The sequence below is a fragment of the Lentinus tigrinus genome (genome assembly GCF_003813185.1).
Source record: "Lentinus tigrinus ALCF2SS1-7 unplaced genomic scaffold L226scaffold_56, whole genome shotgun sequence".
Lineage (NCBI taxonomy): Eukaryota > Fungi > Basidiomycota > Agaricomycetes > Polyporales > Polyporaceae > Lentinus > Lentinus tigrinus.
The window spans coordinates 127,864-151,895 of record NW_027137965.1 but is presented as its reverse complement, the minus strand read 5'-3'; the positions used below and the strand labels follow the sequence as shown (position 1 = coordinate 151,895).

The following is a 24,032-nucleotide window of genomic DNA, read 5'->3' as shown; positions in this document are numbered from 1 at the left end:
TCGATGGTGCGTCCTGATCGGCCGCGTTTGTTCTTTGCCGATACCTAACCCCATCCTCATCACTGCCAGGAGGTGTTCGGAGGCTTGTTCACCTCGATCGTGAAGACTCCCCGGGGCAGGGACCCCAACACAGATTCCCGGCGTGCGACGTTCGACCTGCGCCGTCCTTAGCACGCGGTCCCTGTGAGTAGTGTCTAGAAGTAACCGATACTATCGCATCGGCGCGGCAACTGCGACCTCACCGGACCACCCTGCACGCGACGCTGTCCGCTGAGCGTGCGGTCCGGGTGGGCAGCCTTTAAGCATGGATTAAACCGATGCGGCAGCCCTCCGGACCACCCCTCCCACGCGCAGCGACGCAAGAGTACGCGTTAATGTGGGAGGTAATGAACTCGAAACCGAACCACGCGTATGTGTTCTTCGCCCGCTATGAAGCTGACAATCTTTTGTTTTATTGTTCTGCGCTTGCATGCGAGCACCCAAAGTTTCGCCAGGGCGGCGCTGTACGCCAAATGACCCGTGCGTACCGTCGCCCTCGGCCTGGGATGCACAACCGCACCAAGCGTGAAGACAGGCAGTGGGGCCAGGTGGACTCAAGCGGTCTGCATCCACCCCGGCGTCACTCGGTGAGTTGCGCATTCCTTGAACACGTTGACGTTGACTGACTTGCCTGAACCCTTAGGACAGGTGGAGTTGTTGGATCATGTTGGCTCGGTGCAAACCGCGACGGGCAGGATCTCCTCGTTTCGACTCGAGGAGACTGCGCCGTGCGTGCGTTGCATACTACGAGCTAGCGTAAATTGGCCGACCTCGGAAGAAGAAGACAAGATGCGAGGGGGCTCGACAGAAATAGTGAGTAGATTCCATTACATGCTCACGTTCCTGCGTTGACGGGAACTCTGGCAGGATCTGTTGAGTCCAGAGAAGATCGACGCCGCTCGGAGGACTCTGGAACTGGAAGCGAGCCTCCGAGTCAAGAACGGCCCCGAGGTACGGTCGTCTGCTCTCATTGCGGCGCGGACGCTCCTGGCGCAGGCCTCTTCGTGGCCCTCGGGATTAGTACCTGCTCGCGCGGGGAAGCTAACGTGCGCCGAAATCCTGGTCGAGTCGCTTGCTAGTTTCGGGTTTTCCTCTCTACCTGTGTACTCTACGATACATGTGCACATCAAGTCACAAGCAATAGAATATACTCCGTTCTTTGCTCTGTCTCAGATATCACTAGCGGCCGATCTTCCGATCTGTGGTTTGGCATAAGACTGTCGTCGAACGAGATCGTTCTGAAGAGTCAGAGACAGAACGAGGTTGCGCCCCGGCCCGAGGTTCCCGTCGCATCATAGGGTCGCGGGAACTTCCGAATCGTTAAGTACTTAGTACACACGCGCACCGAGCAATTCAAACCTGAACTTACTCTCGTTGAGTGCTGAGAAATCGACTGACAATGGGCGAAAGCTTGAAGGATGGGGCGTCATCAATGCACATCGAAGACATTAGTGAGTCATGTAGAACCTCGACTCCGGCATATCTACAATAGGTATCCTCGTTCCTTACTAAGCGCTTCCATGAGTCTTCTTTCAACCTCCTCTACCCATAATAATCTCTTCATCACCTTTCATATAGCCCATCACGTTGCACGTCTAGGAAAGCTCTGTCCTCTGTGATGACACAGTGGCTCCAGTCTCTCTCCCCATTGCGTCTCGTCCATAGAACCATGGTCAACGAGCAGGCCGGCGGCTCAATCATTGTCGTCAACGGGTTCCCCGGTACGGGAAAACACACCATCCTCAAACTAGTCCAAACGCTCCTACCCGCGGATAAATCTTCCCGCCTGGTAGATAACCATCTCCTCATCGACCTCGCTCAGGCGCTCTTCCCCGACCGAAGCGATGACCACCACGACCTTCGTCGCAAGATCCGAGAGGTCGTCTTCCCATACATTCGCAGGCTCGCTCAGGAAGGCCACGTCATTCTCATGACAGCCTGCCTGGCCGCCGACAACGACAGGGATACCGCCTTCTTCCACGAGCACCTCGCCCTGGTGCGTGGGACTGAGGTGCCCCTCTACTGGATCAGCGCTTCTTGTGACCGGGAGCGTCTGGTGGAGCGTGCTCAGAACGTCGAGCGCGTCCAGTCTAGTAAGACGAAGCTGACGGACCCCGCCATCGTCGAGCAGCTGGTGAACGCGCACCGCCTGCTCGAGCCGGAACCGTTGAGTGGGGGACTGCCAAACCTGATCATTGGATTTTTGAACACGAATGGGGAGGTCGACGAATCAGCGCGAGTGCTGATGGAGATGGTTGGTTTGCTAAGGGGTGTCGGAGCGGAGTGAGGTGTGGGTAACGGTGAGTATGGTTCTACGTTGGAGCAGTTGAACCTCTGATAGATTCGGACTCTCGCAGGATGCACCCAGCGTTCGTCGTCGTCGGCATCATCGTCGATGGTCATGATCCTAGGTTCGCCCGCAGCTGCGCGCTCTCGCCTCCGCCCGATACGCTATCTTCTCTTCACGACCTCCTTGCTGCCTCTCCAACCCTCAAGCCTTCCAGTTGGGACCTGTCCCGGATTCGACTCGGCCTTCGTCATATCGAGAGGCGTCTCGAGTTGTTGTGCTCGGACATACTCACGCAGCTCAATACGGGTACGTACGACTACTTCGAGCACCACGGTGCGGCAGCTCGTAATTAGCAAGGCGGGGTCTGTCACAGCTGCGGGAGCACTTCTTGAGGATCGAGGTAGAGTAGTATGTCGGTGTCCTTCCCGACGTGCCCGGCCTCCATGACGAGCCGAGAGCGGACCGATACAGCACTTGGGCTCAGTATCCGGGCACACTTCAGTCAGTTGTTGGACTGCACGGAGACGAGGCTGACTTTCCTCGGAACATACCGGCTCGACGGACTACTATTCGCTTCCCCGCAGGAGAGCGGCACGCATGCCAGCCTCCGCTTCTCCTGGGTATAAGGGCGCTCCGCCGCGTCCGCTTCCTCCTCTCCAGAAACCACCACCATCTCGTCGTTGCATGCACACCTACTGCTACCTATTCCACCCAACCCGTCCACCTGATATGTTCGCCGTCTATCATCCTACTCGTCCTCCCGACCATCCCCCACCCGGGGCCATGGTACAAGCCTTCATGGCCACCACCCCCCGGGTTTCCGCTTCTCGTGTGCGGTGCCTGTGACGCTCCTCAACCGGTCAAGCTCGACACCGCGGACATTCTTCTCGACGATTCTCTTTGGCGGGCATCGCTCTACCAGGTAAGTGCTCGTGGACTTCTCAGGTACCCATTGGCGTCTTGACCAATCCGCTCCCCGGTCAGCCCTCTTACCTTCGTCGTCGCGTCCGCACGTCAGCCCGGAGCCCACAGCAGAAACACGAGACCAGATCGAGTGATGCTGAGTCGTCGACGTCCCCGACACCGTTTAGTGCCGGCGTGCACCATGCCCTCGCGCATACGCAAGTCCGCTCAGCAACACTCGTGCTCTTCTCTCTTTTCTTCATCTCTTTCTGTCATCCGACTCGTCTCCTCTCTTCACCTCGCCTCCTCTCATCGCCTTGGACTCTCTTGCACGTGCGGGACCTTCTACGACTGTGATGTTTGCGTTTTCTGCATGAACATGGTGAGCACAACGCAGTATTCATGCTTCATGAATGCGCTTCTGATACCACATGCTCAGGAAAGCTCAGGAGGATCGTTCGCACCCTGGCTCTCAAGTTCATGAGTCCTAGTCGAGACGTTCCTCGCACGAGGCTCCCTACACATCATCACTCGTTTGTTCCCCTGCCTTCACGTCCAGGATGGTGTGCCGTGTACTGGCAGTGATCGCATCAGTCGTCTTCTCGTTGTCGCGCCCCGAAACATCCGCAACGTCTCAGTCATTGTATATACTACCCTAAATCCCTCCTCATTTCAAGTCATCAACGTATTAATTTCGTAAGCTCTGTATACCTTTAGCGTGCATAGGAGAGGCCCTGGTGTCCAGGTCGCGCGATGCTCGACGCGTGACGTCATTATGGCCGCATACTGTATTCCTAGGGACCGGATCAGCTGGATGCCTGTCATCCCAAGTAAGGCGTTATGCAGTGCTATACTTCAGGGAGTGAGGAGAATATGTGCTGATTTTCGCGATAGATATTTTCTAGAAGAAGGAAATAAAGGAGTGATGCGGGCTGCCGCTATATACATAGGTCGAAAGGTCCCAGCATTTCGTCTCAATTGCAAGTTGCTCTAGTATTTGATGATCTGAAGTAGTAGAATGTGCTAAAATGAACCCTTGCATTGTTGTAAAGTTAATCGAGGAGCCGTCGTCGTGGTCGTCGAGCTCAGACTAGCGCCTGCAGCCACCAGCGCGTCGCCCGAAACGCGTCCAGTCACACGCACTGTATACGCGTGTCACACGGAGTCTATCCCTGGATCCCTTTTCTCGCCTAACGCGTCTCCTTGCTTCCCGCACCTGTCCGCCCAAGCTTCTGTCATCCACCTCATATCCGCGACATACGAGCCACAGCAACGCAAGACCTACGTGCAATGGTGCCTCTGGCCGCCGACATGACACTCGGACACGCTTCGACGCGCTCTGTTTCCGACATATCCGCTCTCCAAACGCGCTGTAGACGCGTCATTCAACCCCGGACTCTTTCCTCCAGTTATAACCGGTACAGACAGCTTCCATCCACTCGAGCTTCTGGTCCGAACGCCACGCAATCGACCATAACGAAGAGCAACGGTGGCCGGCGCAGTCTTCATTATCGGTCTCCTTCCCTCGCAATATCCACCCGGCCGGCGACGCAATATTCTACCAGGTTGCCGGCGTGTCGATGCGGCCGTCCGGTAACCCACCACACTAGGCGACGTGTATTTGCCGGCCTGACCCCAACCCACCGTCGTCGTCGTGCGGCCTTCCGTACTTTTCCCGCGCCGAGTCGGTTGATGCGCCCCTTGGCTACCTTTTTTACTGACTCCTCCTTCAGCTCTTCTATTCCAGCGGAGATCGTCAACTACAGTGTTTGACCTTGAGCCTCGCATACCTCCTTGTCTACTATTCCCCTGCGACGAATACGACCCGCAACCGTGACGCGTCCCCGCGCGGCGTTGCGCTCCCCGACATCGCGTCATGCCCGCCCGCGTCGCTCGACCATCCAACTCTTGCGTGGGCTACATCCCGTCGCGTTGTTTTCAGACAACTCGGACCCGGGTGAGTAACCAATTGTTCTACGATCCACAGTTCATACGTCGTTTCCCATTTCCCATCTCCCAAATCGCACATACGGCCTGCAAGAAGCCCAGATTGCGGTCTGACGCGTCTGAGACGCATGGTGGCCCCAGCTCGCTTTTTTTTTCATATGCCCGTTTGTTCCCCTCGAGACTTGAGCGTGATGGCAGGTATACTCTGCGAGTAGCTACTAAGCGCGTGGCGACACCGAGCACAGTATGCTAGCCGGGAGGAGTCCAAGGAGGGCGTCGCGGTCCAGGTGCGGCATGTCATCACAGTGTCCAGCAGATAATCGGTCATGCTCACTTCTTCACTAGGTCGTGTGGGGGAACATACCAGGTCGACGCGATGCGACGCGTCGCCCGCCTCCCCACTGCGTTACTACCTGTGCAATACCACCCCCGGCGTACTAGCACATCCCACGCGGACCACGCTCTGGCAACATATGATCTAAGAACACAGCTGGTCCCCGTGCGTCGTTGCTGGGACGCACGGGGGCCAGCAATTCGATTCTACACGTACGGTACGCATTCGCTAGCTACATACACCAATCACAGCATCATGCGATCATTACTCACAAACAACATAATCTATCAGAGAAGCCCAACACGCAGAGCATACAGCATAACGTCCATACAAGGGGTGTCGCAAAGAGGAGGAAGGTATCGCAGGATAAGGATAGCGCGCCCCAGCAGCAGGGCGCGGAAACATGGGAGAGGAAGGTGAGTATATGCGTATGGACGTTCGTTGGGTATGCTGTATCATGCTAAACAAAAGCACGCACAACGCAACGTCAGCGACAGAACGCGTCACCATAGCAAGGATCTGGGGAACGTACCTTATTAGGTCTCCATCACAACGTCTCCCTCCCGATCCCTCTCACCACGCGCCCTCGCCCGCGGAGGCGGCGTCCGCGGAACCACAGGCCTCGCGAACCCAGGTGAGTCGTCCCACAGCCGTCTCCCACTAGAAAGCCGCTCGCGCACACGCGGCGCACGCGTCACGGGGGTGTCCTCAACGGCGGCCGAGTAAATGCTCCTCGGATACGGGCTCGAAAACGGCCCCCCAGCATTCTCGTCCATACTGTGCCGCCACCCGTCCCGTCCGCCAAGAGGTCTCTCGCCGAACTTCGCTGGGGTTGGAGTCTGGCCTCCGCGCGCAGCTGCCCACCCGAGGCCGCCCTTGGGGGTGGACAAGCCGAGGGTGGGAGGCGGGCCGCCGCTGAACTTGATCCCGCGCGAGGGCGTCGTGGTCGGATCGAACGGCGTCTCGGGGTCGAAGCCCTCGCGGTCAAAGGCGAGGGCGAACGGGCCTGGGGTGTTGTACACTCGCACCGTCCGAGCCGAGGAGTCGGGCGTCGATGGGCCGGCGCGAGACGAGTCGCCCCATGAGGACCGCGTGGAGAACGTGCGGGTGTACGTGCCGTCCCTCACGCTGCCTCCACGGACGGGTGTCTGTGGCTCGCGGAGCTCAGCGTGCCAACGCGGTGAGGGCGATTCGAGCAGAGGCTCCTGAAGAAAAAACGAGTCCCGGTGGGAGACAGAGTCGAGTGGCCGGTCGTCTGTGGGAACGAACGTCGGCTCGACGAGTGGCGAAGACGGCGTGATGTCGAGGCACGTGTTGCAGTACCACGGATCCTCCTCCCGCCCGAGCTCAGAGACGTTCTTGATGCCGATGCACGGGAGGTGGTACCACGTATGACACTCGTCGCATTGCACGAGCTCGCTCCCGTCGTCCCCACGCTTGCACCCGATGCACTTCACCTCCTCGACCTCATCGTCCAGTCCCTCTTTCCGACGACCGGCCAACGAGCGCACGGAGCGCTTCGAAAGCAGCGCCGCCCGTGCGTCGGCAGGGTCGCTGGGTACAAGCACATTCTCCTCCCCGCCCGCGCGAGCAGCCCCGCCCGGGTTCATGCGCAGCGGCACCATCTTCCCGCGCCCGCGCCGATGTGCAACCTGGTCGTTTTCGTGCGACTGCAGGGGTGGCCGGATCTCCTGGTCATCGCCAGAGTCGCTCTCGCTGTCTCGATCCAGGAAGCGCTCGATCCACTTGAGCCGCTCCTCCTGCTCCATCTTCTCCGTGTGCGTGCGCTCTTGCGCGCGCAAGCACCACGGGAACGCCGAGTCGAGCCAGTTCGGCTGCACGACCTCGTCGTCCTGGACGTCCGCCTGCCCTCGCCTCCCGCCGCCGCGTCGCCGCTTCCGGCGGATCACGCGCTTCTTGACGGGGTTGTCGGGGTGGCCAGCCGATCCCTCTGGGGGTACATTGAGCAGAAGACGGCCGCGACCTTCGACTTCTACAGGGTACAACTTCGTGCTCGATTCCTTGTTGCGATCTTCCTTGAATGCATCCAGCCACTTCCGCTTCCTGACCTCCTTCTCGGTCGGCACGTACTCCGGTTCTTCGGGGGGCGCGGCCTCGACGGCTGCGGCGACGGTCGACGGCCCGGGCTGTCCAGGAGTAGCTTGTTGTAACCACTGCAGTGCGCGCTGAGACAGTGCGTTGCGGCCTTTGGCGGTCGGAGTCTGAGGCTCGCCGTTCTTGTAGGCGGGAGACTGACCGTAGCCGGGGTACCCACCCGCTAGCAAGCTTTGCTCGAAAGTCTCCTCGCTAGTCGCCTGGAAGAGCTGCAGTCGGCGTCCCTTCACAGGACTCTCCGTGACCCCGAGCGTGGCGTCAGCAGCATCGAGCTCGTCGAGTGTTGGGATGTCCGCTTCCGAGTGGGGTCGCTTCTCGCGGACAAGGTACTCGGGCCGGCGTGCTTCCATCTCAGAGATCCGCTCAGCATGGTCGGCAGCGAGCTGGAGATGGATGCGCTGGATCTCCCCTCCGAGCGCACGTTTAGGGACAGGTGTGGCGAGAGGCGGTGGTGTGGCCGGCGACGTCGTGAACACATTGGGCGCTGGCGAATTAGCAGGCATGGGTGACTTGGATTGTGACATTGCTGTTCGTCGGCCGGAAGCAGACAAACGGCCTTGGAAGGGTGACGACAGACGAGAGGCGGGGGTGAGGGCGCGCGAGTGAGAAGAGACGGGCGTGGAGATGATCGGTGCAGGCTCTAGCGGCGGCACAGGAGTATCTATGTCCATGCCGTTGGTGGCTTCGTCGGCCACCGACACTCCTCTGCTAGGCCCGACGGGCTCTCGTTTGGTACGTACAGGAGTGTGGGGGATTGATGATGGGCCGCTGAAAGCATCACGATCTGCATGAGTCCCAGAGTTGTGAGATGGAGAAATATGGAACGTACGCAATTGGAGTCTCCGGGGGCATGGTCTTACGTGGGAGCACAGGACTGTCCAATGCACAGCTCAGGCGAGTGGGATACAGATGGTCAACTGATACGCACCTCGACTCCGGGGTCATAAACGATGTGGATGCATGAGTCTGCAGGCCTTCCCTGTGACAGAGTCAGTGAGCGAACCTTGGACAGCACGAACACATCTCGACAAACCTTTGTGGCGTTGCAGCCTTAATAGCTGCACCTCGTGCGATGGGGACATCGCGATTCCTGAAGTGGATGGATGAGAGTTATGTTCGACACTTTGGATATTGAGAGTATGCTCACGAGTTCGACACTGGGGAAGAGTATGTGCCAGTCGGATCTGGAGCGTAAACAGCCATGTTGTTTGGGCTGCTTCGTGGTCGTGTCAGTATGATATCCGCATGCGTACGGCGAGAAGGGAACTTGAAGTCTTCAACGCATTATGGACCACTTGGTGCCAATAATGTCCACATGTATCAAAACCATCCTCAGAACAGCAGATGAAATGAGCCCCCGAGAGGCAGATCGACAAGATAACCTCCCAATTATGACCGTATTGACGATGGGTGCATGAGAAACGTATAACGGGTGCCATCCACACCGGCCGTTCGGACAACGATCATAGAATGAAACTGACCTCTGTGGCGTAGGAAGTTGAGATAGCTTGTGAAGCCCAAATGCAGGCAACAGACTCTTGCTTGGTCCGGCACTGTGCGATCTTAGCGGACCACAATCGTTGTCGCATGAATGATTATGACGTACCTAGTGCCTGCTACCGAGTCTAATGGCTGGCTCTGCAACTCTCCACCGTCTTCATGCTTCCCAAGCGCTTCAGATAGCATCAAAGCCAGCGTGATTCGAGCCAAAATCGTTGAGTATGACAGGAGAAAGATGGCGGGCGTCAACGACCAGATGTAGGAAAGGTGACCGCAAGTTTCTACAAGACAAGCTGCAGCGGCAGAAGAATGTTGTTATGAAAGGTGTTTGGATCGCCAGAAAGGACGTCGAAGAAAGCAGGAGAGCTGAGAGAAAGGGAGACAGAGGACGTGGAGGTGGTGGTATCGCCGAGAGTCTTGAACAAGAAACAAGTTCGAAACAGAGTTTGCTGATGTAAGCGCCTCTCCCCCGGCCTCGCGGACTCGCGCTGCGCGCCCCGTCGTCTTGCACCATCCCTGACTTGTCGCGAGCAGTATCCAGCTCGGACTTTTGGCATTCAGCCGTACTCTTCTGACTACACACTTGGACGTGGACGGTGAAGCGTGCACGTCGCCTCCGAGACTTCAGCGATTCTGGCCTCGCGGTTCGCCAAACAGTGTCTGAAGTTTGCGTTGCTCGCGGAGCGAGGTTCAGTACTCTGACGTCCTTGACGACTCGGGTCCAGGATGGGTATCAGAGCACTCGAGTTCTACTCGGGCATAGGTGCGTCGCCGGAAACATCGGGCACCACATCCATTATACTCAAGCGATGTCGCGACGACGCTCAGGCGGCCTCCATCGCGCCCTCGCGCAGAGCAATGTCCAAGGGTCGGTCGTGCGCGCGTTCGACTGGGATCAGTCCGCGTATCGCGTGTACACGGCGAACTATGGGCAAAGGGTTGTGCACAAGGTCGCTTGTTGTCACCACCCCCTTGGAAAACGCGTCGGATGACCTCCCGTTCGCGTATCTAGGTCGACATCTGCTCTCTAACGGCAGCGGAACTTGCGCAGCTAGACGCGGACCTGTGGCTCTTGTCGCCGTCGTGCCAGCCGTACACTGTCCTGAACCCATTGGCGAAGGGTGCTGAAGACCCTCGCGCGAAGTCTTTCATCTGTCTCATGGAGGAAGTCCTGCCTGAGCTCGTGCAATCGGAAAGACACCCGCGGTACATGCTCGTCGAGAACGTAGCCGGGTTTGAGGTCAGTACCTTCTTCCTGGTTATAATTTGTCTTTTCGCTTCTTCCGTTCCGTGTCTTGCTGCTGAGGAACCGGATATGCTGGTCATCCCACCTGGCGCATGCGCAAAAATTGTACGGGGGGGCGCAGCATTTTGGTCGGCGATGCAACATATATATATAGTCGTTTAAACCCCAGGAACATTCACGGCGAGGGGTGCGACAGTACGAGCAGCGGATAGCGCACTCTACGTAAGCTTCCAAAGGTAGAGAAACTCCTCTCCCTCCGAGGTCCATACTCCCTTCCACACCGCCGGTATATAATGCCCAACTACCATGACACTCCCACTCATAAGAATTATCGAGGACTGTTGGCAAAACACTCATGCTACATATCCCACCATTTGCGGTTTGGTTCCCCTCGACTTGTATCGGTCTGCAAATTGGAAGACGACGAGTGTGCCTCATGCTCCGGCCTTCCGAGTCTCGCGGTGTTCGTCCATGGATACGCTCGGGACTGGTTACTGACATTTGTTCCCAGAGTTCCAGCACCCGACTTCGCGTACTCGACACCCTGCGCGCGCTCCGGTACACAACGGTCGAGCTCCTCATCACGCCTCTGCAGTTCGGCATCCCCAATTCTCGCCTCCGATACTACCTCCTCGCCAAAGCTACCCCGCTCGCCTTCGCCGGAGTAGATGACGGGCAAGATGATCGGATATGGCGGCACATCCCTGGACACGGGACGGACTGGATCGATCCGCGCACCCAGACTCAAGGCCAGCCGGGAGAAGAGCGGGTCGAGGGCGAGGTCGCCGAGCTTCGCGACTTCCTGGACGAAGACACGGGTGTCGATCGGCATCCGCATGCTATCCCGGAGCGGGTCTTGGAGAAGTGGGGGCGGCTGTTCGACATCGTCCTACCGTCTGCGAGGCGGACTTGTTGTTTTACCCGGGGTGAGTGTTTCCTTACCTACTGCGCCGGACAGATAGCATAGACTAGCGACCACCGAGCGACATCGGTGTGTTTCGCGTCTGGAAACACGGTGCTGCGAATTGCAAGGGCCGCAGAAGGGCGCAGCTTGTCCTTGTCGTTGCGCTGTCGATCCTAGCGCCTGAGTCGCTCCGGTACACACGGGAGAGTTGTTTGATCGTCCAGCGTGCACAGCGTAAGGCGTAGTACCGCATGCGCCGCAGGATAGTATTCCTTGTGCAGTTCCTGACGCAGCGCCGTCTAACAGGGTACACGAATCTCGTAGAACGAGCAGGTTCGGTGCTGCAAGTGAACGAAGGGCTAGACGTGAGTTACATCTCAATAGTCCTCGATTATGTACGCAGTGTTCTCACCGATCTGGGGATCATATTGTAGACCACGCGGACGTTCGATGCATTCTTGGACGCTCAGCGCGCCGGGGATGACGAGGCGGTCCGGCTCCTGCGACCGCTCAGGCTGCGCTACTTCAGCCCCACAGAGCTTTTGCGCCTGTTCGCGTTCCTCCCGCCCGCGACCAACGCCTCGTTGGGGGCATTTACTTGGCCAGAGGACATCTCGACCAAGACGAAGTATAAGCTAATCGGGAATAGCGTGAATGTACGAGTGGTTACCGAGCTAATCAATTATCTCTTCGAATAACTTCCTCCTCCGTCATCGCCCCTAATTTCTACGAGTTAGTCCACCACGTTCTACCAGCGCGATGCTGTACACGCGATAAAAACAAAGTTTCTGGCGGCGTACTTGTGTTCCGTCGAGGAGGCGACACGCACGTTTACTCAGCGGGCTTGCTTACATAAGCGGACCGGGAGTGCCCGAGGCATGTAAAACGGGAAACGGGGCAGAGAGCAGCTTGTCCTTCTTCCACCACCTCCCTCGTCGCCCTCGCTGGTCGCCCACCGCGCTGTCGTCCACCATTTCGTCCTACTCTTCCGCCGCGCTCGACATCTTCTGTGCACGCAGAGGATTCATGCTTCGACCTCCAATTATTATACCGAAACACAAAAGACAGCTTCATCCTCATCTACTCAGTACTGTTCGTAGTTTCCCTGCGAGTTCTTCTCGTGTACCATGTTTCTGACCTAGGACCATAGCGCTAAGAGCTATCCAATATGGCTACCGCTGGTGTTGTTAACATTCGTCGGGATGTCGACGACAAGTTCTACCGCTACCGGTGAGTCCGCATACATCCCCTCTGCCCTATCCCCTTTACCAATGTGGCATGCAGCATGCCCCTCTTGACCACCAAGATTGAGGGCAAGGGCAATGGTATCAAGACCGTCCTCCCGAACATGTCCGACGTGGCACGCGCTCTCTCTCGTCCTCCCACGTACCCCACCAAGTTCTTCGGCTGCGAACTCGGCGCGCAGACCTCGTTCGACGAGAAGAACGACCGGTACATCGTCAACGGTGCGCACGACGCGACTAAGCTGCGCGAGCTGCTCGATGTATTCATCGAGAAGTTCGTGCTCTGCAAGGCCTGCAAGAACCCGGAGACGGACCTCATCATTACTAAGAACGACGAGATCATCCGTGACTGCAAGGCGTGCGGCGAGCGCACCGGCGTCGACATGCGTCACAAGCTCACCACGTTCATCGTCAAGAACCCTCCCAAGAACCCGAAGAAGAAGGGCAAGTCCCGACAGGCTACCGGTGACAACAACAGCCCTACTCCGAACGGCGACGCTGGCACTCCTGAGGAGGCCGATGCTGGTGGCGAGAGCGACGATGAGCTCACCAAGCGCATCAAGGCCGAGGCTGCCGAGCTTGCAGCTGAGTCTGCGCTGGCGAAGGAGGACTGGTCTGCGGACACCTCCCCCGAGGCCGTCAAGGCCCGCATGAAGGCTGTCGAAGCTCAGATGGCTAGCGTCGCACTCGTCAGCGCCAACGGCGGCGACGACGACAGCGAGGAGGATGCGGACAGCCCTTTCGCACAACTCGGTCATTGGATCGAGGAGAACCGCGATGCGGGTGCCGTGGAGATCTATAAGAAGGCGGACGAGCTCGGCATCGCGAAGAAGCACAACTCGTTGACCGTCATCGCGCAGACGCTGTTCACCGAGGACGTTGTTGCTGAGATCCCGAAGTACGCCCCGCTCTTTGCTAAGGTGCGTCCCTCCCTCGCTGTCTATGTAGAGTTCCGTCATAGCTGACCGGTGTATCAGATGGTGACGTCGGAGAAGCACCAGAAGTCGCTTCTAGGCGGTATCGAGCGTCTCGTCGGTGTCCAGCACCCAGACCTCATCCCGTCCGTGCCGAAGATCCTCATGGCCTTCTACCAGGCCGACATCCTCGAGGAGGAGGTGGTCCAGCAGTGGGGTACCCATGTCAGCAAGAAGTATGTCGACCGTGAGGTCAGCAAGAAGGTCCGCAAGGCTAGCGAGCCCTTCCTCAAGGTACGTTTATGCGTCGGTGCGCGTTTGGTGATGAGGTACTGACATTCTGTAACAGTGGCTCGACGAGGCTGAGGATAGTGAGGAAGAGGATTAGGATGTTGGCTATTGGTCTTGAACATTGCAATGTTTTGTGTTTTGCCTATGCCCGCGATACTCTCCCGCTGTACGATCTAGTGATTGTCGACGCTACTGAATTGTGATTCATCTACCCACATTTATATCGTATGCTCGAGATCGTCAGCCCTTTTGGTGGAGGTGTCCGTCACCGCGCACTGTGCGTACTTGTGTACGATATCTCCCCGGCCTGACTGGCGAGTTTTGATGGGGGGATGTTGGGCTATCCTTCTCGCCCGAACGCTCCTGCCTCACCAAGATCGTACAAATCGTACCTGCTAGGGTCACTGCAGCCCGAGTCGGCAAAAACGAGGATCACTGAGGACTCACTGACGAGACGATCTAGCCAGCTCTCTCCGAAGGCATGAAGGTATGATATACATCGCGACTAACCTTCGCAATCCACCACTCGGATTATGCATCACGTTCCTTTCTGTCACCCGTTCCATTGCACACGCGCAGACAATCCGGAGACGCGCCCTGTATACAAATACATTCCAAGCAGAGATACCAAAGCACTAGATTTACACACTGCGGGCCGGGGATGGATCAGCCTCACGATCGGCACACACACGCGGCAGAACGACCTACTTATCATCTGTAGCCGGTGCCAGTGGTGAGATCGAGGGTGAGTTGTGGCTGCTGACAGGCAGAGACGCTGCATGTGGCGACGACGTACCGTGGAAGTCCCAGCGAGTCTGCGGCCGGGAATATTTATGTGAGCGACGCGGAGGCAAGGTACCGACTTCAGAGACGCACCTTCTTCGGATTCTCAGGTGCGTGAGAGACGTAGCGGTCGTTGTCTGGCGGGCTAGTGTTCACATCGCACTTAGTATCAGGTATCATCGGAGCATCCGTCACGGCGATTAGGCTGCTCACCGTTCCTTCTTCTGCTCGTACGATACCCGCGTGTCAGTACTCTGATACATAGCGCCCCGGGGCACGCCGGGTGGTGAAAAGTGGCCCGCGACGCACCTTGCAGGATGCGAGCATGCTCTGGATGGTGACGCAGACGGAGACGACGCTGAGCACGGGGGACCATTCGCTGCCTAGGATGGAGGCACATATCTGCGTCGGGAGGTGCAAAGATGGGCGTTAGTTAGGGTGCGCATTCCGAGGAGCTGAGCGCGTAGGACATACATGGCCGTTCGAGTAGACGTGCTGCAGCCATTAAACATAACAGTAGCGTACATGAGTCTGAGTCGGCTGGAGTGGCAATACAGTGATCACGCAGAACGCACTGGATGCACCGGAGCGGTGTAGTGGTCGTCCACGACGAACTGCACGGCGGGCGCGGATATGGGGTATTGGTTGTCGAAACGGAACTTGAGCGCAAACTTCTCTCCCTGTGTTCACCGTTGTGGAGACTTTGCCGGGGATGTGAACCAAGGCGAGAGTGGCCACTCACCTCGTAGACCGTGTTCCCAAGGACTTCCACCGAGAGATACCATGTGGCGAAGTCCTCCGCGCTCAGGAGCTCGATGCCTACAGGATCAAAATGCAAATCAGCGTGTGTACGTCGTGATATCAATTCCCTTGGCCCTCTGCTCACCGACCGGAGTGCCATCCCTCTTGATATCCGTCAGCTCTTTCTGCAAGCGTCGCGTCGAGACCGACATCTATCGCGTCAAGTCCTGGTATATCGCTCGCAGACTACAAAAGCTTTGGAGAAAACCTTGATGTCGCTGTGGTGCGAGGCTCAAGGGAGGAAGAGGAAGAGGAGGAACAAAGATGCCACCGTACGCCGCAGGAGTACTATGTAGGTGCTTCGGTAGTGCCGCAGACATTGGCGCTCAAGTACTTCGGCCCGGACCCCCGGGTTCGGTGATTTCCGCACGCTTGAACGCTTGGCGCAACTCGCACTTCGCAATCATATCTACCGCTCCATCTCACGTACTGTTACATGGACCGAGAATTACAACTACAGTATCACGTCTTCTCTCTGTATCGTTGTACAATTGATGACAAAGTCTCGAAGGTTATCGCAATGAACACCCAACAACAGGGCTGCAAAGCTATGAAGTGATCTCGACATCCTTTTAATCAACGGCAAAACAAGACAGAACAGCCTACAGACATCCATAATAATACCCAAGAATGACAGAGCACGACTTCAGCATACACCTACAACAACACCCCGAGAAGGGGGAGAGAGGTCCCAGAGCCCAAGACCGAAGCTCCAGACAGCCATCACTATCCACTGCAGCAGCTGCCAGCCTTGGGCGTACTCCGCTCCGGTACAGGCTCGGGCTCCTGCTCCTCCGCATGACTAGACCCGCACCCAGTGCATCCGTCTCCGCACCCGCACTGTCCCTCAGGACACCCACAGCCCCCGGGACAGTTGCACTGCAGCTTCGGCACCTCGACCAGTCCGAACAGCGAGCGCGTCTCCGCGTCGCCCGCGAGCACACCTCGGGGATAGACGAGCACGTTCGTCGGGTCAAGCAGCTTCGGGCGGCCGGGAGGTGGGGCGGGGAGGGACGCAGCGGTGGCGAAGAATGCGTCGATGCAGCTGACGCTTTGTCTCCTGTCGCGGCTCGTCCTCGGGCTGGGGCTCGGGGCGGACACCACCAACGCGGATGATGATCTCGCGCTAAGCGGCGGTGGGAGAGGAGTTGCACTCGAGGACGCATAGCCGCGGCCTTGAGAGTACGCGACGACGTGCTCGGGCAGAGCGACGCCGCCCTCGTGGTCCACGCAAGTGCGGCACTCGCCGTCTGTACAGTCGGCCACGTCCTTCGCGGCGTGTTCTGCGCCACGGTGTACTGTGCAACCTGGACAAGCGCACTCCCTCCCACAACAGCAACCAGCCTCGTCGAAGGATACTGACGTCCCGAGTGGGGCGATAGGAGGAAATACCGGCGCCGTACTGGGAGCGTGGGTCTGAGGAAGCGACAGGGGAGGAAGCGCCGGGCTGGCGGGGTGACCGTAAGAGGACCAGTGCTTAGAGCGTTTCGGCTTCGGGGAGGGCGGACGTGAGCTGGGGGAGCTCGAGCAACAGCTCCGGGTGTGTTTGCGAGATGCGCTCTCTGTGGGTGCCGCAGCCAATGCTGGGGGTTCTCGTGGCGTGTCAATTGTTGTCGAAGGGAATTCGCTTCCGCAGCAGAACATGGCAGCCTGGGCAAGGGTGGCCAGACCGTCCGTGGCAATAACCTTCTTCGAGATCTTCGGCGCTGCACGTTCATGACCGCAGGTGCAGATGGTAGCGTCCTTCCCACCACACCGACAGAGATTGACAGACACATTGGCACGAGCATCTGCATCAAGAGTACCAACGTCCTTCAAGCCGTTGGGCAACGCAGGAGCAATTGGCTTGAATCTCCGAGCTAGGCGGGGTGTCAAGAAGTGACGCTAAGGGCGGGACCGAGGTCGGCGTACCTTTCGCCTTCGGAGCGGATCCATCAGCTGCCTTCGCCTCCGCAGATGATCCAGCAGCCGAGGTTGTAGCGCAGGTGCACTTCCCGTGCATCCGCTTCGTCTTACGGAGTTCTCGGCACTTTTCGCATTGTGATACAGGCCTGCCCTTCTTCTTGACCTCAAAGAGCGGCCGGTCAGTGTGCTGGCACCCGGAAGAGCGGTGACCCTTAATACAGGATTCACTGAACGAGTCGGGGATTTAAGGGGAGATGTCATGGGGTTAACACGGTAGAACATACCACGCAAACTTCTTATCGTTTACTAACACCTATTAGAGATCCTATCTCAGCGCTCGAAGTCACAGTAGAAACATCGGGGAAGACGCACCATCGAATACGGTATCCGCACTGCCCCAATAGACCACTATCGGTAGGTAACGCAGATCTGAGTCTTCTTGCCCATTTCAACCCTCCTACAAGCCGACAATGACATCAGAAACACGCACGATAATTTAGAGGTCCCACTTGGCCCCAGATGAGCCTGGATATGTTCGTTCGCGGAGCAAGGTTTGTCGCGGAGTAGACACGGCGTTTTCCGACTGTAGCTCGTCCGTGGAATGGCGGTTGGGGCACGGTTGAAGTGGGAGTAAACTCAGATAGAGGTGTATGTTCGAGGTCCTCCAGGAGGATGGAATCTGGAGTACAGCGGGGAGAGAGTGGGAGAGAGACCTGCTTCAAGACAGGTGGGAGTCGGGGTATAAGACGTCCTCTCGTTGGCTGCGCCGACTACTGTTAAGAGATCTTGTCCCGATCTGGCGTGACGGTCTCGTTGATCGCCCCTGTCACACTGAGCACGTCACGCTGCCCACAGTGGTGGGCCGCATAACCCCCTCCACATGAAGCCGTGTATAGCTTGAGCTGCAGGATGTGGGAGGCCTCGTGCTTAAATGGCTTACTCACCTCCAATTTCGTTGAGGCAGACTGGGGGAAAATGGGAATATGGTCACTGCGATGAACGCGCTTCTCCGAGTCCAGATAGAACCTGATAGTAGCTATGTGCACTAAGGAGCATACAGTAAAATACAACGGAGCACCCAAACGCATTCTGATCTATATACCAACCCGCCGGCGAGGTGTCGCCGTCACTCTCGAGCCTGCCCCAATTCCAGTGTGACGCGGTGTCCCCGGAACAATGATCTTCGAGCTCCCACTCGCTGCCTTGGTAGCCAACGCCTCCTCTTGCGCCTTTTTCGCGCTCCTGTCGATACGAGGCAAATTAGCCATTGATCACCGCAAGTCAGGAAGGAAATCACGCGGCAGAAGAGTGGGGTGAGGGGATAGGGAGGGGGATAAAGACGCAAGGCAGGACTAGCACTCACTCCTCGCGCTGGCGTGCCATTTCCGTCTCCAGCTCCGCCTTCTTGGAAAACTCCCGGTCAGCCTTGCGCCGGTTACCCCGCTCGTCGAAGTTCTTCTCCTTCACAGAGTAGAACACGGACCCAAGCTCAGCTGCAAAAACACCGCATCTTTCTCAGCAACGGCGATACCACGAGAAGCGGCGAAGATCCCGCACCTAACCAATAAGCATCGACAGCGGTGACCTGCGTCATATACTCTTTCGACGTAAGGATCAGCTCGTGGTACACGACGTACGTCGGCGTGTCTGGATGTCGTTGTCATGAGACACAAGTAACGGCATGTCTAAAACTGGCACTCACAGCCTAGCCCATACAGGGCACTGGTAGGGTGCAGGTGGGTGGGAAGGCCCGTTCGAATGTTTACGAACTCCCCAATACCCTTCACACGGGCCGCTTGGTGGAAGTAGCCTGCCGTGATCGCTTTCCTGCGGAGTGGTCAGTACAACTATCACACATACTAGCCTCTGCAAGGGATGCCACACTCCGCGACAGTAGCTACGCCTCGCAACACGATGCCGACAGCACTCTCGCGCCGCACCATCGGCATCGACTTCGCGTCGCAGCGTGGACATCTCTATGCACGAAGGGACCGCGACGGTACCGGACGGGTACTCACCTGATGATGTCGAAATCCGTTCCCGCGGATATGATCTCCATCTTCTGGAACTTCATGATATCCTCCAGCTGCGCCCTGACCTCCCTCGCCTTCCTGAGCAGCTTCGGGTGCAAAAAGTGCCTCAAGCACCAATCGTCCCGGTACCCATGCGACTTCCACTGGTTGAACACGTTCAGCAGCGTCAAATGGTCGCTCTCCGGGACGTTGAACTTCTCCCGCGCCGCGTCCGACTCCTCCATGCGCTCCTTCGGGCGGTAGAACACGCTCGGGACGGACAGCATCGACACGATCGTCAGCATCTCCGCCGAGCACTTGTACTCGACCGACTGGATCAGCATCTTCGCCATGCTCGGCTCCATAGGGAACTCGCTCATCTTGCGCCCGCTCGGCGTCAGGTCCCCGACGTTGTCCAGCGCGCCGAGCACCCACAGCTGGTACATCGAGTTGAGCATGTTCGCCTGTGGAGGCGGATCCATGAAATCGAACTCGAGGAGGTCCTTCACGCCAAGGGACTTGAGCAGGAGCACCGTATTCGCAAGATTCGTACGTTGGATTTCGGGGATGTTGTTCGGGAACATCTCGTTCCGGTACGCCATTTCCGTGTAGAGGCGATAGCAGAATCCGCTTCCTGTACGGCCGGCACGACCCGTCCGCTGATTGGCGTTGGCCTGGCTGATGGGTGTGATCTGGAGGGCGTCCATACCGACCTTCGGGTTGTACACCTTCAACTTGGAGTATCCAGCGTCAACGACAAAGAGAATACCGTCGACTGCATAACGCCGCCTCACGTCAGACTTGACTGATAGGAACGCGACGGAACAGACGTACCGGTGAGCGAAGTCTCGGCGATGTTCGTAGCTACAATGACCTTCCGACGGCCGTCCGGCGTGGGTTCAAAGATCTTCGCCTGGAGGTCGGCAGGCATCTGCGAGTAAATGGGCAGAACTGCCAGAGGTGCAGGTTCGTCAAGCTGCGATAGGCGCTCTGTAGGATACCACATGACATTGTTAGTAGTGCACCGAGCAGCGGACATGCACAGGCGCTTACCTTGGATGACCTGGCATGTCACCTCGATATCCTCCTGTCCGGTCATGAATACCAGGATATCGCCCGGAGGAAGCGAGAGATGGATCTGGAGGACCTGCTTGACGGCGCTATCGACGTAGTCTTCGCAAGGTGACTTCGAGTGGAAGATCTCGACAGGGAACGTTCGTCCAGGGATAGTGAATATCGGTGCGTTGCCGTAGAAGGCCGAGAACTGTGACGCAGGTTGGTGATTGTTTTCGGCTCCGAGCACCGGAAACACGTACCTTCTCCGCATTCATCGTCGCAGAAGTGACGATGAGCTTGAGATCTCTCCGGCGAGACAGAACTATGCGCATATAGTCAGCATTCGTTTGTGACATACATCTGAATTGCGATCACATACTCTTCCGCAGGAGACCCATGAGGACGTCGGTACTGAGGGACCGTTCATGCGCCTCATCAAGGATGATAACGCTATACCGATCCAGATCGCCTTCATTGAGCGACTCACGCAGGAGCACACCGTCGGTCATGTCTGCATATCACAAGTCAGGACCGTCCGAGAGCGGCGAGTGTTCGAGAAAGTACTCACACTTGATCTTCGTCTCTGGAGACGTACAGTCTTCGAAACGGATAGCATAACCCACGGTGGAGCCCAGTTTGCACTGATGACAGTTGAGTACTATGTCGTATGCAAGAACGATACAACATACCTCCATCTCCTCGCTGACACGTTTCGCCACGGACATGGCAGCGACACGACGAGGCTGCGTGCACCCAATGATCCCATACGAACAGTACCCGTCCTCATACAAGAACTGGGCAAGCTGGGTGGTCTTTCCCGATCCAGTCTCGCCAACCACGACGATGACTAGATGTGACATCAGCTAGTATTCTGAACACACCATCGACAACATGACTCACCTTGATTCTCCCGGATGACCTTCATCAGCTCCTCGCGGCACGCGAACGCAGGCAGGTACTCCCTCTGCTCCTTGAGCGTCCTCGTACGCGCAAAAACACTTACACCCGCCGCAGTCTTCAGATGTGAAGCGAACTTCGAGTCGCCCTTGTAGTCTTCCTCCTTCTCAGTCTTGGCCTTGGCCTCCGCGACAGCTACACAACGCACATCACGTCACGCGACACAACGAATGCATGACGGGAGCAGCACAAGGAAACAGAGACTACGTGAATGCCCAATCCAACTACCGCGCGATACGCAACAAGAATGGCACTTACCCTCGGCTTCGGCCTCCTCGTCCTTGACGCCCATGATGTTACCCAGTTGTGTACCACCCAGTGCAGCGAGTTTCGCGGCCGCCTTTGCCCGCTCGGCTTGTTCGCGCTTCTCCTTGACAAGTGCGCTGCCTTTGCGAGAGAAGATGGCCATGTCGCTCGTGGGATCACGAACCGGGTTGATCGGCTCGAGTTGCTTAGTGAAAACGGTACGACCATCGAGGAAGGGTGGCTTAAGATCGTGCACCATGACGTGCACCGTCGACTCGGACTCGTCTTCAAAGTCAAGATCAATCTGTCTGCGTGTGGCGACACCTGATGTGAGCATTCGGTTCGCTTCCCAGAGGTCGTTGTCTGCGTTCTGATAGCCAGTCACAACATGAGCATATGCGCATCATGAGGAACAGTGAGAATACGCACATATTGGGCTTGTCGCGCGGAGATCTTCTTGACTTGCTTCTTTGCCATCTGCTCTTCCTTGACAGCCGCGAGGTCGTCGTACTGCGCCAGCGGATTGTATTCTTCGTCTCCCACTACGCCACCCTCTTCCGCACCCATGTACCAGTCTCGGTCGAGACGGATCTGCTCTTCCTCCCACTCCCTTGCATCCAGTCCAAGCGCGCCCTCACCATCGTCTGATCCGGGAGACGCACCACGTCGAGGAGTGGGGGCATCCCACCTCCGGTTGCGCACGTTCCCTGAGGACCCCCCTGGAGAAGATGCCCGGCGAGGGGTGGCGTCCCATGATGCGTTCGGTATACGGACACTGGGAGCGTCCTCACCGCGACGACTTCGTTCGGAGCGGGGTGTCGCGTCCCAGTCACGACGGTCGCGATCTCTTCTGTCGTGAGGGCGATCGCGGTTTAGTCGTCGCTGGAAGTCACCAAGGCCGCGAGGACCGTCTTCTCGAGGCGCGTTCTTGGCAGTGATACCCTCTGTGTGCGCATACATGAGGATGACAGATAGGATATGTGCGTGGTTCACGGCTAGGATGTTTGTCCGGCAGACAATCCACCAAGGCGGGCGAGCCTTAGGACCGCAAAGCAGTGCTATGACGCGTCCGCCGCCTTCCCGCCTGCCCAAGAAGTACTTAGCCCGACAGTCCCACCTACAATTCAACTAGCCTGCGCCCCACTAGCACACCACCACGTGAGCTTTCACCAGCTGGGCGACCGTGCATGGGTCGTGTAGTGTGCATTGGTGGCCAGTTTGATGACACGTCGAGATCAAGGGCGGCAGGAATGAGGACTGAGGCATGATAGGTAGCGACAGGTGGGTATGTCGTCCATGACAAGGCGAGAGGTGGCGGATTTGGGCGGACTGTCCGCAGAACAAATGCCGTAGTATATCTGACTCTGGTGAATTTACGTACCTCTCGTTTTCCTACGTTCCTCCAGCCTCTGTCGAGCGACCTCGGACAGTCCACCTGGATGTGACGGCGTCTCCTCCCCTCGTTGTCGCATATGAGATGACCTCGAAACAGGTAGCGACGGAACTGGTGGATGGGGATCGGTATCAATTTTGCAAGCTCTAGCACTAACAAGACGCACCTTTAAACACTGGTTCGTCTCCATCTCCGTCCAGTCTCGCCCTTTTCCGACTGCCCTCCCCGTTTCCGTTAGCAGCAGCAGCAGCGCGCTTCTCTTGAGCAAGCTTGTCAAGCCCGAGTACCGAGGCCCTTGGTGTAGGTGGTGCAAGCGGTTTTGCGGGTGCACGGAATGTATGTTTCTGTGGACATAGTATTGATGAGTGTCTGGTGGCTCCGGTGACACCGGGGGCATCCGTCTGTGTCTCAAGTGGTTGGACACTGAGCATATGGTGATAAGAGGTCGCCTATGACGGTGTATGACAGGCTCGTATACGATGAGCACAATTCCGAGCGTGGCACGATATTGCGTCGTATTCCGGACAAACTTTGGTCACCATATATGTGCGTAATCTCCAAACACTTGGCCTGGTGCCCCCGGTGTAAGCTGCTCGTACACTCACGGCGTCTTTACGCATCAAACCACCCTGACGGACAGGTTCTGGTTCAAGAACATCGCTGTCGTGAACCACAATGCCTTGCATAGGTTGGGATGCGCTCCCGGCGGCCTCCTGCTTCTCATGCGATACAATCTCTGCATGGAGTTCTGAGAGGAAGGAATCTTTGAACTTGCCGAAAGACTTCGCCGCTGGTACACGCATAAAATAAACCCCTAGACGTGCTACTCATCGCATATAAGACGCACCTGTAATGAACCCGTCCACCGTGTTCGTCTTCGCTATGTCCTGGACGCGCCGCGCAAGCAAGTCATTCGGGTTGACGAGATTGAGAGCTCTTGAGAGCTGTATTGCAATGTGATGTGTAAAGTCATCCTCGCCGGTCGTCTGAGAGGCCATGAGAGGGTTACGAAGAGAACGGGGGAGGGTAGTCGCGGTTGAGTAGGGTTGAGTACCAGTCGAGTGTGTAAGCGCCAATGGCACACTGCAGAGTGAGCGCCCGTCTGCCACAAGTACAACACGAGCAAACATGGCTGGGTATATGAGCAGCCCC

General features: G+C 57.3%; 8 protein-coding genes across 8 annotated transcripts; 4 read left to right on the top strand and 4 right to left on the bottom strand.

Moving 5' to 3' along the window:
- The first annotated feature begins 210 nt into the window (after positions 1-210).
- L226DRAFT_315954 (uncharacterized protein) lies at positions 211-1,036 on the top strand. Its single transcript, XM_067673848.1, has 3 exons — positions 211-626; positions 683-852; positions 907-1,036. Exons 1-2 carry the CDS (start codon positions 318-320, stop codon positions 797-799), a joined length of 426 nt encoding a protein of 141 aa, XP_067529351.1. The 5' UTR covers positions 211-317; the 3' UTR covers positions 800-852; positions 907-1,036.
- Positions 1,037-1,708: 672 nt separating this feature from the next.
- Positions 1,709-2,682, top strand: L226DRAFT_576168 (uncharacterized protein; the record flags this gene model as incomplete). The annotated part of the gene is made up of 2 exons (XM_067685311.1): positions 1,709-2,322; positions 2,397-2,682. The coding sequence occupies 2 exons, from the start codon at positions 1,709-1,711 to the stop codon at positions 2,680-2,682; spliced, it is 900 nt and encodes a 299-aa protein (XP_067529350.1).
- A 3,014-nt stretch (positions 2,683-5,696) lies between these two features.
- On the bottom strand, positions 5,697-9,560 carry L226DRAFT_516799 (uncharacterized protein). The gene is made up of 8 exons (XM_067678485.1): positions 9,235-9,560; positions 9,110-9,181; positions 8,776-8,841; positions 8,662-8,718; positions 8,557-8,607; positions 8,458-8,502; positions 6,046-8,396; positions 5,697-5,973 (listed from the first exon to the last, which is right to left on the bottom strand). The coding sequence occupies exons 1-7, from the start codon at positions 9,312-9,314 to the stop codon at positions 6,050-6,052; spliced, it is 2,718 nt and encodes a 905-aa protein (XP_067529349.1). The 5' UTR covers positions 9,315-9,560; the 3' UTR covers positions 5,697-5,973; positions 6,046-6,049.
- Positions 9,561-9,650: 90 nt separating this feature from the next.
- On the top strand, positions 9,651-11,986 carry L226DRAFT_540415 (S-adenosyl-L-methionine-dependent methyltransferase). Its single transcript, XM_067681869.1, has 6 exons — positions 9,651-9,891; positions 9,957-10,078; positions 10,141-10,368; positions 10,886-11,300; positions 11,585-11,643; positions 11,713-11,986. Exons 1-6 carry the CDS (start codon positions 9,855-9,857, stop codon positions 11,974-11,976), a joined length of 1,125 nt encoding a protein of 374 aa, XP_067529348.1. The 5' UTR covers positions 9,651-9,854; the 3' UTR covers positions 11,977-11,986.
- A 212-nt stretch (positions 11,987-12,198) lies between these two features.
- L226DRAFT_516794 (translation initiation factor) lies at positions 12,199-13,974 on the top strand. Its single transcript, XM_067678484.1, has 5 exons — positions 12,199-12,370; positions 12,429-12,508; positions 12,563-13,442; positions 13,500-13,730; positions 13,786-13,974. The coding sequence occupies exons 2-5, from the start codon at positions 12,447-12,449 to the stop codon at positions 13,822-13,824; spliced, it is 1,212 nt and encodes a 403-aa protein (XP_067529347.1). The 5' UTR covers positions 12,199-12,370; positions 12,429-12,446; the 3' UTR covers positions 13,825-13,974.
- Positions 13,975-14,320: 346 nt separating this feature from the next.
- On the bottom strand, positions 14,321-15,617 carry L226DRAFT_516789 (UBC-like protein). Its single transcript, XM_067678483.1, has 10 exons — positions 15,397-15,617; positions 15,253-15,329; positions 15,086-15,190; positions 14,985-15,005; positions 14,820-14,912; positions 14,724-14,734; positions 14,604-14,655; positions 14,524-14,542; positions 14,436-14,442; positions 14,321-14,375 (listed from the first exon to the last, which is right to left on the bottom strand). Exons 1-10 carry the CDS (start codon positions 15,461-15,463, stop codon positions 14,369-14,371), a joined length of 459 nt encoding a protein of 152 aa, XP_067529346.1. The 5' UTR covers positions 15,464-15,617; the 3' UTR covers positions 14,321-14,368.
- A 76-nt stretch (positions 15,618-15,693) lies between these two features.
- On the bottom strand, positions 15,694-17,957 carry L226DRAFT_495291 (uncharacterized protein). Its single transcript, XM_067677513.1, has 5 exons — positions 17,707-17,957; positions 17,589-17,654; positions 17,501-17,529; positions 17,223-17,443; positions 15,694-17,170 (listed from the first exon to the last, which is right to left on the bottom strand). Exons 2-5 carry the CDS (start codon positions 17,589-17,591, stop codon positions 16,038-16,040), a joined length of 1,386 nt encoding a protein of 461 aa, XP_067529345.1. The 5' UTR covers positions 17,592-17,654; positions 17,707-17,957; the 3' UTR covers positions 15,694-16,037.
- Positions 17,958-18,310: 353 nt separating this feature from the next.
- Positions 18,311-23,878, bottom strand: L226DRAFT_472885 (P-loop containing nucleoside triphosphate hydrolase protein; the record flags this gene model as incomplete). Its single annotated transcript, XM_067676493.1, has 18 exons — positions 18,311-18,458; positions 18,580-18,709; positions 18,774-18,863; positions 18,919-19,043; positions 19,235-19,858; positions 20,059-20,218; positions 20,282-20,492; positions 20,545-20,606; positions 20,664-20,795; positions 20,853-20,925; positions 20,974-21,131; positions 21,185-21,376; positions 21,500-21,857; positions 21,917-22,431; positions 22,869-22,991; positions 23,047-23,224; positions 23,486-23,670; positions 23,728-23,878. 18 exons carry the CDS (start codon positions 23,876-23,878, stop codon positions 18,311-18,313), a joined length of 3,615 nt encoding a protein of 1,204 aa, XP_067529344.1.
- Between the last annotated feature and the right edge of the window lie 154 nt (positions 23,879-24,032).